The sequence below is a fragment of the Xiphophorus couchianus genome, chromosome 12 (assembly GCF_001444195.1).
Source record: "Xiphophorus couchianus chromosome 12, X_couchianus-1.0, whole genome shotgun sequence".
Classification (NCBI taxonomy): Eukaryota; Metazoa; Chordata; class Actinopteri; order Cyprinodontiformes; family Poeciliidae; genus Xiphophorus; species Xiphophorus couchianus.
In genome coordinates, this window is record NC_040239.1 from 2,386,262 (window position 1) to 2,403,067 (window position 16,806).

The window sequence follows — 16,806 nt, forward strand, 5'->3', positions numbered from 1 at the left end:
AGACTTAATGTTCATTTTACGATTATTTATAAGTGATTGCTGTGGTACGAGGAGAAAACTATAAATTTATCGCTGCACCTGACTTTACTGCAGGGTTCCCATCCTGCATGTTTCAGGTCTCTCCCTGCTGGTAGTAACAACCTTTTCAGCAGGTCAGTGTTCTTTAGGCCTTCTAACGAGCCATCATTGGATCCAGGTGCGTTAAGTGTACAAAAAGAGTAAAAAGGATCATTTTCTGGCTTTATCAACAACCCAGCCGTAATAATAGTAGGTGAAGATTGAACACCTGACTCTGTAGTATTTCAGCTTTTACGTTTCTGATGATCCAAACATTCCTTCCAACTTCCACTCCAGACAGTTTTTCAATCTTTTCTTTTCCTCCTTTGACCTTCAGGTAATGTTCAAGGTGAGACAGGCCAGAGCTACTCCTCCTCCTCTGCCTCGCCGGGCCCGGATCCGCCGCACCAGCTCCCGCCGCTCGGGCTACGCCTTCTCCCACGCGCAGGGCTACGGCGACCTGGTGACGTCAGGCCGTTTCCTGAGGCGTCCCGCCTTGCCGCGGGCGTCGGGTTTCCCCCAGGTGGGCCGCGCCGCCACGGGGTTCAGCCCCATGGGCCGGTCGGCAAGCTACAGCCCGTCGGGCCGTCCCCAGAACCTGAAGGTGCCGGACGTGGAGGTGACCTCGCTCCAGATGTACAGGACATTCAACGACGCTGCCCCATGAGAGAAGGAAGCTAATTAAACTTCTGGAGGGAAACAGAAACTCTGAGGCTTTTGTGGGAATTTTTTCGCTGACAGTTTCATTTAAAGGAACGACAGATCTCATTTCTGAGAGGTAAACGGTTTACTGGCGTCAGATGTTTAAGTTTGAACCTGAAGGAACCAGCAGATGGGACGCTAACTGACGGAACTACTTGATAACAGACACAGAAACAGATCGCTGAGCTTCCAGGCAGCAACAAGCAGAGGATGGAAGTGATTTAACATGTTGGGAAACACAGAGTGTCATCATGTTTACAGACTGCCCAGACCTTCGTAATCCTGGGAGTCCAGAGGCAACGCAGAGCTTCGTAAAGAGGGAACAACCGGCAAAGACACGCTGCTGTCAGTACTTTACTCTTGTTTTTCTCTTCATTTGTGCTTCTTTTAGCAGGTTAGGATAGATCAATGGCCTATACAAAACATGTTCATTACATTTTTAACATAAAATCATTTTCCATAATGAGATTTCTTGTCAGAATGAGCTGCTTTAGGACCTCTTGTCACTTTAAATCCAAATAAGCTGCTGCTGGCCACGCCCCCCAATTCAACGTTTACACTCACATGTAAAAATGGCTGCAGACACATGCACGATTATACAACCGTACATCTTTGAAAAGCAGAAGTGGAGCCTTCTGCACAATCAACCAAAATGCAGGAATTGGTTTCTGGATGCTTAATCAACAAGTAAACACTTGTCTTTTCCATCAGCCATTGTACAGCAATAAAACCAGCTGTGTGGAGCTCCACTTTGGTTGCTAAGTAACGGCACAGTGTGACTCAACAATATGAAAGGTTTTGAAACGAGTCGTTTTCCAGACACAAAAAAACAACGTATTGCCTAAAAACGTCTTTTTAAGCCTGTAGGCTGTTTTAGAAGCAGTAGAGACTAAATTTAAGAACAAAGACATGGAAAAATGTGAATTTTGTTTGATAGGTTCCCTTTAACTGCCTCCTTCTTTTTCTTCTTGTGTGTAATAACAGCCCACCATTCAGTCCAGCTGTCGTGAGAGATAACAGCATGTTTAAAACATAAAAGTTATTCTCCTGCTCCTCTTTTTCTGTGGTATTTTGGTTCTTTTGGGGGATTTGTTAAACATGTTTGGATTTGAGTAGAATGTTTTTAAAATTATTTTCATTGTTCAAATAAATTCAAGGGACTTGATCAGTTCTTAAGGTGTTTATAAGCTGTAGCTAGTTGGCTATAGAACAACATATCAGCCATTAATCCTGAAAAGTCTCTGTGTGAATTATAATTATGTACAAATAGCACATGCAGCCGTTCTAAACAAACATCGTATTTTCAGTTATTCAGGACGTGTTAAAAAATAATGTGATCTAACTTGAAGTGTGCAAAAACGTTCAACAGTTTCCTATCTGTCGTTATTTCTAAAACAAAGATGAAGCAAGAGTGGAAAAGATTAAATAGTTTTTTATAAAATAACTAAGTACACCCTACAGCAGTGGTTTCCAGCCTGGGACCCCCTTATTATCCACCTCATTAGTTTTTGCTGCTCCTCTTTAAATCTCTATTTTCAAGGTTAGAATACCAAGCAGAAATGTTTTACCTTTTTATTCCCCATAATTCTATGTGTGATTTATTTATTATTCAAAACTGTAAAGGTTTTTAATTAACAAATGGATTAATCAAAATTCCCCAAATATTGGTTTTGTCGTTACAGAAATTAAACATTTTCCCTGCAGATGTTCATTAAAACTCAATATTGACTCTATTATTGTTGAAATCTGCCAGAAGGATTTTATTTTCTGGTTTTACTTCTTTATTTAATTTCTCCATTTGTGGATTTGATATTCTTCCGTTTTAAAGTGTGCCTTGTTACATATTGATCAGTAATATTTTTGCACTGCAGCTCTAAGGAAGCATTTCTGTGGTTTTGTGGTTTTGAGTTCATCCATTTTGGTGGTTTCTGTCCAACTGTAGACACACTACAAACACGACCGTCCAGCTTTGACCTGCTCAGAGACGCTTCCTGGTCAGTTCGTCGTCTGCCTGGTTGTTGGTGCTTTCAAAGTTAGAGGTGACCATACCAAAAAATAAAGAATGCTGAAATTATCGTTATGAACTTTATATTGTCAGAAAACTTTTCATCTTCTGATCAGAAATCATGTGAAGTCGTTTGTTTTTTCTCTTTATTTTGCAGCTGGATACTTTAACCAGTCACTTAAAATGCTGTTTAACTTGATCTGCACACCTTTGAATGCAAACCTTGAAATTAAAACAACATGGAGATGATAATAATATGTTAGTTTGGTCAAAACAGGGATGATTTCTGTCAATGAATAAATCTTAAGTAAATATTTTATACTATATATTTTAATATTTTAGTATTTACACAAATATTTAACAGAAAATTGTATATACATTTTTTAAATTGGTTAAAAGAAAGTGTTTTTGCTTGTTTGTTTTTTGAAGTTTTAATTTTTGTTTTTGCCCCAAATCCAGATGAATATGTAAATTTTGTCCCTGGTGATGAACCAAAGAAATGTAAAGCTTACATGTTGTAGATGACTGTTTATGGTTATTTGATGCTGGAAATCAAAGTTGAACTTGGATCTGTTTTTATTTTAAATTCAAACAAGTCTAAAGGAAAAAGTTTTGTTGCGTTTTCTTGGTGTTTTCAGAAAAGATGGCATTATTCTTGTACAACAGAACCTTTTCTGGATGCTGATAATTTGACATTTTGCACAGCAGCTAAAAGGTGCAATAATTCCTGTATGCTTTTCATTTTAAAGAATGAATATATATATGGATAATGTCACATTGCCTTAAACTGTGGCAAAATGTCTTCTGAGTGCCTTTCTGCAGCGGGAACTTTATGTTTTCTGCTGTGCTGCTTAGCTGCATCGTTGCTATGGTGATAGGATATATGATCACTTCCTCTGATTTACCACACTGCACTTCTGATTAATGTTTTGTATCTTTTTATACACTTCAGATGTTTTATTTGAAATAAAGATGCCTAAAAGATGAACATTTTCTCCATGACTCAATGAAAAATCTTCTTAGAGCACTTTAAACTGTTTAGTTTTATTTAGGATCATAATAACTCACGTAGAAAACCATTTCTGCATTTTAGATCTGCATGCTGTCAATGTTTTAAAAACATTTTTACATCCTTAAATTTGGGCATTTTGATTAAAAAATATTTCAAAATGTCTTTGAACCATTAATCCTCATGCAGAAAACTGTGAAAGTCATTTTGATTCTGTCACCCTTGGTGAATACAGTGAATAATTGAGGCCGTTATGCATTTTTCTATGCATCTGGATCAGACGTGTTGTTGCAGTACTCCTTCCACCCACTAGATGTCCTCAGTCTCCGCTGCATTCGCTGCGCACCTGTTCCTGCTGCAGCCATGCAAATATATTCTTCTGAACTCTTTATTTTTTGTTTTTACCACATTTTTAAAACGGACCCATGAACTAAACCATGAAGTAATACAGCAGCTTAATGAAAGCCAGGTATAAAATAAATTAAATAAAGCTTACCGTAATCTGCGATGAAATAAAACACATGTACTTCCACAGGTAGGATGTAGTTATAAGAAATCTGCTGAGTAAGCAGTATGTGACGTAGCATCGATGTGCGCTTTACCACCAGGTAGGACGGATTTAAGGGTAGCACAGATAAACAAAACACCGGCCCTCCACCTTTATCACCCCTGCTTTACTGTACTTCTAGCTCGCTGTTACTGTCTCTTACTCTGCAGTTGTGGAGTCACAATGTCTGGGATCATGAGCGCCCCCTGCCATGAGGCCAGAGAACTGCCTGCCTCTCCTCGAATCTGTTCTCTGGTTTCTGATCGCTGCTCAGCACAAGAATCACGTTACACACACAGTTGGTGACAAAACATGCTGTACATTATGTACATAAGCTAAATTATGGAAAATCAGTTCATATATTAAATGTTTTTTAGCCATTTTATTGGCAACGTTCAGACAGGTCTCATTGAATGGCAGTTAGCGAGAGGTTGCGCAATCCCAGGTGAGGCTCAGCTCTCTGCTGCCTCACCAGCTGCGCTTCCGAGCATTTGAATGGAAAAATGCAAAAATTCAGCGATTTTGAAGAAAAAAGAATCAAAATTGGTCAAGCTAAATAAAAAATAAATACTTTACAGTACAAACCACATGGAGAAAATAGCAATCTAAATTATTTTTTCATTATATTTTTCCATTATGACAGGTGAGGCTCTGCCTCACTTGCCTCCCGTGACCGCACCTCACTGGTAACTATGGCAACCAGTGACAGTTTAAAAGCCCACTGACTCTTTCCGTAGCCAGGTTGCGCGCGCATCCGTCCTGTTAATAAAAAATCCATCAGACAAGCCCGCTCTGAATATCAAACGGAACTGTGACATCACAATGTGAAATCACAATATAACTCCAAAGGCAGAATTCTGACATCACCAGCGATGATATAAACTCCTCACACTGATCTACTTTCATCACAGCCGTTTAGCCGCCGTTGTTGATACATTTCTCTTGAGAATTTATTTAGCAGTTTGCAATAAGATTTTCAACATTGTTTGGTGAACATTTCTTTTGGAGATCGACATCAAGCTTAACGTGAAAACTTAACTGAGTATCTAGAGAATTGATTTATCTTGGAACCTGAAACAAGCAAAGGTTACAATGCAGTCCAACCAACTTAGAGTTGAAGAGGTTGAATCCGACAACATTGTTGAAAGGGAGTTCCAGCCACCCACGCCACCCAAGCGCAAGAAGAAGAAGGTGTCGTTTGCAGTCTGGTGGGAGCTGCACGCACCTGAGGAGCTTAAGATTTCTGCTGAAAGTATCGAACAGCAGGACGCTTCACTGGTGGTTGAAAATGAATCGATCACCAAAGCACTAGAGACGGTGGATCAAAAAGGGGACAGACAGCCACCTGAGAGCGAGTCCAATGAGAAGAACCAGGTACCATTTAAAACCTGGTCGGAGGAACACGTCCCCAGTGAACAAGAGATTTCGGCAGGAAATACTGAGAAGCAGAACGATTCACTGGTCAGCGAAGAAGAGTCCACCGCTGGAGTGCAGGAGACAATTGATATAACAGAGAAGGAACAGCCCTCTAAGTCTAAGAAACAGCCACCAACAACGAGGCGCAACAGGAAGAAAATGATACCATTTCAAGTCTGGTTGGAGAAACATGCCCCTGCTGATCTAAGGATTTCAGCTGAAGGTACTGGAATGGAAAACGATTCACTGGTTACCAAACAGGAATCGATCTCCGTACTGCAGGAGACACCAAAGAAGGAACAGCCCTCTACGTCTGGCACTGAAAATGTTAAAAAGCAGGACACTTCTCTGCCTGAAGAAGGTAATCAGGAAGATTCCTTAAAGAAGATTTGCAAAGAGGAACCAGTTGTGTTGATTTCTACAACACAACTGGTCACAGAAAAGAACAACATCTCCAAATTACAGAAGAAAGAGGATCAGAAAGGGCAAAAACAGTTATCAAAGACTAAGCGCATCAAGAAGACGCCGCTGTTATGGAAAACTTTCCCCGAGTCAGACGCTTGCATAGATCTTGCATTTTTTACCGAAAACATTGACATCAATAACGGTCCTCTGCCGGAAAACCAAAGTTATCAGGCAGCTTTGCCCAGCAGCGGAAAGAAGACGTTTTGGAAAATGCTCCCAAAGTCAGACCCTCACATCGACGTAAGTTTTTTTGCTGAGAATATCGAAACCCAAAGTGTTTCAATGGCAGCACAAGAACTTGATGAGGCAGTTTCCTTGAAAAAAGGAAGTTATTCCAAGAACCCTGTGATTCCTTCAACACAGCTGGTCACCAACCAGGAATCCGTCTTCAAACCACAGCAGACACTGGATCAGAAAGGGGAGAAAAGTCCATCTGTGGGTAAGCCCAAGGACAACATCCAAACTCAGAATTTAACTGAGGTTCCTGATAGTCAAACTGCAGAAAATGTTCAAGGAGAAAGTTTAACTGAAATTCAGAATTTGCCCCACTCTTCTGAAAAGGCAACAAGTCGAGCAAACTGTACGTGTCTCGCCAAATTTAAGGAGTCTGAACTGGAATATATCGAAGTACAGAAGTACTTAATGGCACAGCTTGATGAGATGTTCAGTACCAATCAGAAACTAAATGCTAAACTTAAACAGCAGAAAGATCTGATGAGGAAAGGACTCTCAGAGAGAAGACAAGGCAAGAATTCAGTGGTTTCTGTTGAAATTCAGACAGATTCACAAGACCGGCCAGAGCAGAAAACAGTCCATTATTCATCTGCTTCAACACAAACTGAGATGGATGTTCAGGAAACCAGCTATCAGTTAAAACCAGTTCATCAAACGACTTCAACACAAACTGAGATGGATGTTCAGGAAACCAGCTATCAGTTCAAACCAGTTTATCAGACGATTTCAACACAAACTGAGCTCTTTTCATTGCCAAAACAACAGCCCTCTGAAACGCAACTGAATGGGCATCAGGATCTGCAGGCCAAGCTATTCAAGAGATCTCCAGGTAAGAACAGGAAAAAGACATCAATGAAAGCTGTTTCTGAACTGGAGACGCTCAGTAATGAAAAGGTTTCAGGAGAAAACAGTGAACAAGACATTTCAGTACCAGAAACAGTTGGAGATCAGACAGCTACCATCAAAAACGAGAATCATACAAATGAAACAGTGATCACCGAAGAAGAAACCGTCTCTGAAACCCAACAAAATGGAGACCATCAAGACGAGAAGAAGCCATCAAAGAAATCTCAACGTAAGAACAAGAGAAAGTCATCATTGAAAGCTGTCAGTAATGAAAACATTTCTGGAGAAAACAGTGAACATCAAGATGTTTCTACACCAGAAACAGTTGAGGATCAGACAACTACCATCAAAAACGAGAATCACACAAATGAAATGATCATCAGTAAAGTACAGCAAGCGATCGAAGAAGAATCTGTCTCCACAACACAAGAAAATCTGGACCAGGAAGATGAGAAAAAGTCATCGAGGAAACCTAAACGTAAGAACAAGAGAAAGGCAGCGATGAAAGCTGCCTCTGAATTGGAAAACCTCAATACTGAAAACGCTTCTGGAGAAAACGGTGAACATCAAGTAGTTTCTACACCAGAAACAGTTGAGGATCATAAAACCTCTGTTAAAAACGAGATTCGTACAAAAGAAACAGTGATCTCTAAAGAACCGCAGATCACTGAAGAAGAAACGGTCCCTGAAAAACAACAAAATGGAGACCAGGAAGACGAGAAAAAGCCATCAAAGAAAACTAAATGTAAGATCAGGAGAAAGGCAGCAATAAAAGCTGCCTCTGAGCTGGAGACTCTCAATAATGAAATGGCTTCTGGAAAAAACATTGAACAAGAAATTTCAGTGCTGGAAATACTTGGTGTTCAGACAGATACCATCAAAAACGAGAATCATACAAATGAAACAGTCATCAGTAAAGAACAGCAGGCGATCGAAGAAGAATCTGTCTCCACAACACAACAAAATCTGGACCACGAAGATGAGAAAAAGCCATCGAGGAAACCTAAACGTAAGAACAAGAGAAAGTCACCAATGAAAGCTGCCTCTGAACTGGAAAACCTCAACAATGATCAAGTTTCTGGAGAAAACAGTGAACAAATAGCTTCTATACTAGGAACAGTTAGGGATCATGCAGCTTCCATTAAAAACGAGATTCAGACAAAAGAAACAGTGATTTCTAAAGAAGAAACTGTCTCCGCAACACAACAAAATGGAGACCAGCAAGATGAAAAAAAGCCATCGAGGAAACCTAAACGTAAGATCAGGAGAAAGGCAGCAATGAAATCTGCCTCTGAATTGGAAAACCTCAACAATTATCAAGTTTCTGGAGAAAACAGTGAACATCAAGATGTTTCTACACCAGAAACAGTTGAGGATCAGACAGCTACCATCAAAACTGAGAATCACACAAATGAAATGATCATCAGTAAAGTACAGCAGGCGATCGAAGAAGAATCTGTCTCCACAACACAACTAAATCTGGACCAGGAAGATGAGAAAAAGCCATCGAGGAAACCTAAACGTAAGATCAGGAGAAAGGCAGCGATGAAAGCTGCCTCTGAACTGGAAAACCTCAATACTGAAAACGCTTCTGGAGAAAACGGTGAACATCAAGTAGTTTCTGCACCAGAAACAGTTGAGGATCATAAAACCTCTGTTAAAAACGAGATTCGTACAAAAGAAACAGTGATTTCTAAAGAACAGCAGATCTCTGAAGAACAGCAGATCACTAAAGAACCGCAGATCACCGAAGAACAGCAGATCACTGAAGAACAGCAGATCTCTGAAGAACAGCAGATCTCTAAAGAACAGCAGATCTCTGAAGAACAGCAGATCACTGAAGAACAGGAGATCACTGAAGAACAGCAGATTTCTAAAGAACAGCAGATCTCTAAAGAACCGCAGATCACTGAAGAACAGCAGATCACTGAAGAACAGCAGATCTCTAAAGAACCGCAGATCACTGAAGAACAGGAGATCACTGAAGAACAGCAGATCTCTAAAGAACCGCAGATCTCTAAAGAACAGCAGATCACTAAAGAACAGCAGATCACTGAAGAACCGCAGATCACTGAAGAACAGCAGATTTCTAAAGAACAGCAGATCTCTAAAGAACAGCAGATCTCTAAAGAACCGCAGATCTCTAAAGAACCGCAGATCACTGAAGAACAGCAGATCTCTAAAGAACCGCAGATCTCTAAAGAACAGCAGATCTCTGAAGAACAGCAGATCACTAAAGAACAGCAGATCACTGAAGAACAGCAGATCTCTAAAGAACAGCAGATCACTGAAGAACGGCAGATCTCTAAAGAACAGCAGATCACTGAAGAACAGCAGGTCTTTAAAGAACAGCAGATCTCTAAAGAACAGCAGATCACTGAAGAACAGCAGATCACTGAAGAACAGCAGATCTCTGAAGAACAGCAGATCTCTAAAGAACAGCAGATCACTGAAGAACAGCAGGTCTTTAAAGAACAGCAGATCTCTAAAGAACAGCAGATCACTGAAGAACCGCAGGTCTCTAACGAACAGCAGATCACCGAAGAACAGCAGATCACTGAAGAACAGCAGATTTCTAAAGAACAGCAGATCTCTAAAGAACCGCAGATCTCTAAAGAACCGCAGATCACTGAAGAACAGCAGATTTCTAAAGAAGAGCAGATCACTGAAGAACAGCAGGTCTCTAAAGAACCGCAGATCTCTAAAGAACAGCAGATCACCGAAGAACAGCAGATTTCTAAAGAACAGCAGATCACTAAAGAACAGCAGATCTCTAAAGAACCGCAGATCTCTAAAGAACAGCAGATCTCTAAAGAACAGCAGATCTCTAAAGAACCGCAGATCTCTAAAGAACAGCAGATCTCTAAAGAACAGCAGATCTCTAAAGAACAGCAGATCTCTAAAGAACCGCAGATCTCTAAAGAACAGCAGATCTCTAAAGAACAGCAGATCTCTAAAGAACAGCAGATCACCGAAGAACAGCAGATTTCTAAAGAACAGCAGATCACTAAAGAACAGCAGATCTCTAAAGAACCGCAGATCTCTAAAGAACAGCAGATCTCTAAAGAACAGCAGATCTCTAAAGAACAGCAGATCTCTAAAGAACAGCAGGTTCCTGTAGTTTCCACAGAAGGGGAGAGTGATCTAATGGAAAAACTGAGAACATCCCCTCCACAGGTAAACGAAGTAAACGAAGATGTAATCCCCACAACAGCTCAGGAATCAGAGACTCAAGCAGCGGAAGAGTCAGCTGAGCTGATCAATATCTCTGAAGAAGAAGAAGAAGAGAGACCCATGAAAAAGATTTCACTGTGGAAGCGTCTGAAAAAGGCTTTATCTCCAACATCTCTGCGCAAGTTCAAACGCAGATGTAAAGTCCATCCAGCGTAGACATCACTTTATGTCTATTAGATCTAAAAGGGGGTGGGGCCACGTGTGGGTTGGGTGATTGGTGGTAATTTCAAAAATGAGCCACTGTTGTTGTTAATTGGACATTTCAATATTAAAAAGCCAGGACTGCACGGTGGGAAACGTCTCTCCGTGCAGGTGTGGGTTCACTCCGGGTGCTCCGGCTTCCCCCACGTTCAACAACATCAGGACTCATGTTCACCCATTCTAAGATCTTTATTTCTAATTCTAAACAGAAAATAAGAAAACCGCATTTATTAATTAAAGGGAGATTTAAGAAAAGAAAATGTAAACAACGTGGAACAAAAGGAGCCTATTAGAAGTCTGAACCTATAAAATTGGGAAAAATTTGAAAACTGTTTATCTTTCTGGGCAAGATATATATATATATACAAATATATATATAATTTTAGATATAGATATACAGTATATCATCTATATCTAAATCTATTTACCATCTTCTAAATCTATCTATCTATATATATAGGTATCTATCTGTCCCTCTCACTATCAATATCAATCTATATATCTATCTATATACAGTATATATAGATATATATAAATAGATATAGATAGATATATCGACCTCTCTCTCTGTATATAAATAAACAAATAAATAAATAAATATATATATATATATATGTATATATATATATATATACTGTATATGTATATGTATATATGCTGATATATAATACGGCATATATTATATGGTAGAAAACCATTTTTCTACGTGAAAAATGGTTTTCACGTAGAAAACCATTTCTACATTTTAGATCTGCATGCTGTCAATGTTTTAAAAACATTTTTACATCCTTAAATTTGGGCATTTTGATTAAAAAATATTTCAAAATGTCTTTGAACCATTAATCCTCATGCAGAAAACTGTGAAAGTCATTTTGATTCTGTCACCCTTGGTGAATACAGTGAATAATTGAGGCCGTTATGCATTTTTCTATGCATCTGGATCAGACGTGTTGTTGCAGTACTCCTTCCGCCCACTAGATGTCCTCAGTCTCCGCTGCATTCACTGCTCACCTGTGATCTGTTCCTTCTGCAGCCATGCAAATACTATATATTCTTCTGAACTCTTTATTTTTTGTTTTTACCACTTTTTAAAAACTGACCCATGTATTAATCTTTTAAGTGCGGCAGGATTTGTGCGTCTACTCATATATGTACAGAGTAAAAGAAATTTTTTACATTTACAGGTAGATGTTGCATCAAATGTTTGTTGGAATGTATTTTTAATAAATTCATAATGCACACATTTACAAATAACAGTTGCTACAAGTTACCTCCAGCAACAACCTGGGAAATAACTTTCTTTCTGGAAGGAAACCATGAAGTAAGTTAACTTGAAGCTGCTGGAAAGTTTCTTAAAGTACCTTATAAATTGAGAAAATTAAACCCTACATATCACCATGGACTTTTTAAGTTGTCTAAAACATTTTAAGTAATATTTTTGTGTTTACTTTTCAAGTAATTGTTTTACTAAAAGCAGCCCAGCATACAACAATCTGAAAACTGTGGATATAAATGATGTTTTACATTCCAGCAAAATAATTACTCAACATATTGTTATTAAAAATATCTATACTTATCAGAAAAAAGTAGTCCATGTTGCCGAAACCAGATATAGGATAACAAAATTGTTGTACTGGAACAATACTGTAATAGGGATAGAAAAAAGATTTGCATATAAAATTATATTTAAATTTCTGCTCATCTTTGTCTAACAATAAAAAAGGAAAAACCTAGTGCTATCTAAATTGTATTTTTTTTAGATTTAGATGCAACAATATATTTTTCTATTTTTATTACTGGCTTCTAATTATAAAAACTAATAATAATACTTAATGCATTTCTAAATCATTTTCCTCTTGTGGCATTCATTTGTGGCAGCAAAGCAACTAGTAACATCTACACAAAATACAATAATAATAATAATAATAATAATAATAATAATAATAATAATAATAATAATAATAATAACAACAACAACAAATAAGGCCCGAAAAAACAAAAAACTAAACTAAAATGCTTTAATTCTATCTTCAATTGTGACTAAAATGCAGTGAAAGTGAAATCTCTGCTGCCCTCTTGCGGCTACCCCTGCTCCTACACCCTGCCCAAGGTTGGTGCATTTATGTAACGACAAAAAACTGACATTTACAATTCCTAATTCTTCCACTAATTTTGGAAAGCATATAATTCACCCTGATCACAGCGATTCTTTCTGATTAACATAAAAATCTATCTGTTTATTAATAAGAAGCATCGTAAAGTATCCGCAGGTTACAATCATCTTGTCTCTCCCTCTGAACCCACATTTCCCACAGAACACGAAGGCATCACCTGGAGTAGCCTGCTTCACATTGTTAACGTAGGTTTCTCCCGTTCCAGCCAGCATTTGTCTTCCGTGAGCCAAACCTGGGTCACCGCCTCACGCAAAGCGCCTGAAATCTCGGCTTCATTTGGCAGCGGGACACACGCCGGCACAACGTAAGATACTTTATCCGGTTCCCATTAAATCTGTCTCAGTTTCGGGGAGTAAAAGGGGGCGGTGATGGTCAGAAGCTAGCGTTAATGTTGATTCCTTTCGGACTGCAGTGGCTTGAATTAAACGTTACTGTTGCTGTTCGTGGTTTTATATTGAGAACAGCTCCAGTGTTTCAGGTTTGTACTGTTTTTATGACACGTTTTAGAGTTTTTATCCGCTTACAGTTTGGGGTTGGACACCTGTCCGGGTCATAATTTATAAGAAATGACCCAAACAGTCATTTTCCTGCCTGGACTCGTAGCTTAGCTGGTTTCCCATGGCTACACCAAGCTCTCCATGGGTGGGTTGTTTTCCCTCAGAACCGGGGACGATATGATATTAATTTCTGTTAAAATGGGCTCTATTGTGCAATAGTTAAGCAAAGATAAACGAGGGGGAACAATAGCGGGTCGTGGGGGACTGGGTGGACGGAGCGCAGGTTCATCTCTCAGCCCGTTTGGGGGGATCCCATTGTTTCCGTTCCCAAACATCTCTGACCGGGTCACTTACTTTTCTATTCCTCCTTCTTGGTGTCTTGCACCAGAGGGCCCCAGCTATGAGGAAGACCGGTGTCCGGGTCCCCGGCCCGGCCGCAGGCTGGTAGGGATGGTGCCGCTGTGAGAAGCCGTTCAGAGACGCCGAGAGGACCGGGAGTTCCTGGACAACATGACTGTGTTCAACCCGGACAATGTGGAGGAATTTTACCAAATTGGAGACGAGCTGGGCAGGTGAGTGCTGCTGGTTTTATTTATTTATTTTTCAGCGTGTTATTGGTGTGCATGAACTTCCCCTTTCTAAAGCTGAGGCGTGTTCAGTTGTTGAAAACACCCCGGATTTTTCTTTATGGGTTTGCAAACTGATCTTGTGCTTTTTCTACAGCTGCATGGTGTATTTTCTACTTACAACAAATACATTTATACATGTTTTCTATACACGCTTGTTAATACTGACAGGATAAAATGATCAGTTACCAAAGTAAAAGTAGCACTACTTACACATATTTTTCCTCAAGTAAAAGTAAAAAGTAGCCGTGCAAGAAAATATTCATGTAAGAGTAAAAAAGTATTTAGTAAAACGTCTACTCAAGGGCTGCACAGTGGCGCAGTTGGTAGCACTGTTGCCGTGCAGCAAGAAGGTCCTGGGTTCGATTCCCGGCCGGGGTCTTTCTGCATGCGTGGGTTCTCTCCGTATACTCCGGCTTCCTCCCACAGTCCAAAAACATGACTGTTAGGTTAATTGGTCTCTCTAAATTCTCCCTAGGGGTGAGTGTATGTGTGAATGGTTGTTTGTCCTGTATGTCTTTGTGTTGCCCTGCGACGGACTGGCGACCTGTCCAGGGTGTACCCCGCCTCTCGCCCGGAACGTAGCTGGAGATGGGCACCAGCAACCCTCCCGACCCCATTAGGGACAAAGGGAGAACAGAAAATGGATGGATGGATGGATGGTCTACTCAAGTACTGAGTAACTGATCAAATGATCAATTATTTAATATTCAGAAATGACATCATCAGACAGGCCAAAAAGTAAAGTTAAGTGGAAATTTTGGTATTTTGAGAACAAAAATGGCAATAATTCATATAAATCAGCCAAAAATAAATATTTTATTTCAGTAAAAGCAAAAATAATTATGAAACTTTAGGAAAAACTGGTAAAGTTTTGGTTAAAACATGTTTGTTTTTCATTCAAATAAAAAATCCAGAAATTTTACTCCAGTAAGAGTAGAAATACGTCATAATAAAATTACTCAAGTAAAAGTAACAAGTACAGCATAGTAAAAATACTCTTAAAAGTAAATTTAAAAAAAAAGTTACTTAAGTAAATGTAACTATTTACTACCCAACTGTGGACATGAGGCAAATAACCTGTAAAAAGATCAACCTCCTCCCTGAGCTACTATTGAAGAAATGCACCAAAAACAACCAATCAGAGCCAGGAGGCGGGTCTTAGCGCTGTTAATCATTCTCATGTACTCACTGGTTAGGCAACTCACTGGTTGCCTAAAATTTGCCTAAATATTTAGGCAAATTTAGGCATCTAATTTGCCTAAAAATTAGATGATAAATAAATAGAATTACTGTAAATTATGGATTCACATCAACATCCAGAACTGTAATTTAACACATTTAGAGTCTTCATCTTCTTCAATACATATAAAGAAAATAGAGGTGAAATTGATAAGTTATTCCTGTTTTATTGATCTAATAGAAATTGTAAATTTTTCCTTACATTTCCTGTCCTATTATCTGCATAAATACTTATATTTCTAGCAATAAGTGGCTCCAACTTTACTTTTTTTTGTTTTTTATTATGTAAAAGATTCTCTTCCATCCGTCTGTCCGTTCCTCCGTCCATTTTGTGATTCTGTCGTTTGTCCATCCACTCATTTATTGATCGATCCGTCTGTCCAAACATTGATCCGTCTGTCCGTCCAGATTTTCATCCACTGGTTTTTCAGCCATTCCTTTCTTCCTTAAAACTTTGCGTCAGAGGCTCAAAATTGTCAAAGAAAATATTGGAACCTTAAACATCAACAGGAAATCTGACGTAATAAGTTTCCATGTCCGGATCAAAGTAGATTAATAAAATTAAAGTATTGATATTTCTTTTAGTTTCTAAAAAGGTTTTTGTGGTTGGATTAAATGCGACGTTTGATTCCCGGCTCGACGCTGCGTTGCTCTGCAGAACAGATTGAACCTGGAAGCGGATCTTCTCGGTTCTGGTCGTTTATCCCGCAGCGTTTTGGTGATGACCAGGCCGTTTTCGGCCGTTTCTCACCGGCGGTCTCACCACCCTGCTCCAGCAGCCGAGACGATCTGGGAGCGTTGCGTAATGGGACGCAGCTTCTGGCTCCGCTGCAGCACCTGGGTCCCATTGCTGCTGCTGCATAACTCACACTTTCTACTGCTTTATCTAGCTCAAGATATTTTTACAAACTTTTACTACCAATAAATTTTGCTGGGCAATAAGTTATTACAACAAACAATAATATTGTTGTTTTGAGACCATTTTCGAGTAATATCTATCATGCGATTAATTGATTTATTGCTTATTGCGATTATTTATTACAGAGTTGTTTTTTTTTTAATATCTCAGTTTCCCTTTGCTTGTTGTTTAAGTCAGAAAAAGTCTTTGAGTTAATTTTGGTTAATTGTAGTGGGAGGTTTCTGTTTAACCCACTAACATAATCACAGATTTCACCTGGGACTTTCTAGAGAATTATTTATTTATAAAATGTCTCCTGATTGACCATCTGAAGATTATTATGTTTTTATTACGTTTTTTACTCCCAAAGCTGTAAAGCTCCTCTCTGCAGAACCAATCAAACGAGTTAAAACCAGGTTGAAGAACACAGAAGTTGTTTTATTTTTGTTTGTTTGCTGGATCTGTCTCAGAACAGTGGTACTTTCCAAGTTTGGAGTCAAACAGGAAAAGAAAAAACAAGCAAATCTTTATGTAGAAAAAGAGGGAAGACGACAGTCTTGCTGTGTTTACAAAATCTTCTCCAGAGTTTTTTAACTTTCTGACCTTTCATATGAGTCAGGAGTTAATAATGAAAGCCGGTCTTGTGTCCACCA

General features: G+C 39.1%; 1 protein-coding gene across 2 annotated transcripts in view; it reads left to right on the forward strand.

The window, feature by feature from the left end:
* The first annotated feature begins 13,049 nt into the window (after positions 1–13,049).
* Positions 13,050–16,806, forward strand: part of dapk1 (death-associated protein kinase 1) — a 66,138-nt gene continuing 62,381 nt past the window's right edge. Inside the window, exons 1-2 of one of the 2 annotated variants that reach the window (XM_028034087.1) lie at positions 13,050–13,194; positions 13,776–13,959. In XM_028034087.1, coding sequence (XP_027889888.1) covers positions 13,898–13,959 — 62 coding nt within the window. In that variant the 5' untranslated portion in view covers positions 13,050–13,194; positions 13,776–13,897. Of the gene's footprint in view, positions 13,195–13,252; positions 13,369–13,775; positions 13,960–16,806 lie in introns of those variants that run through there. The other variant, XM_028034088.1, reaches the window with a different exon arrangement.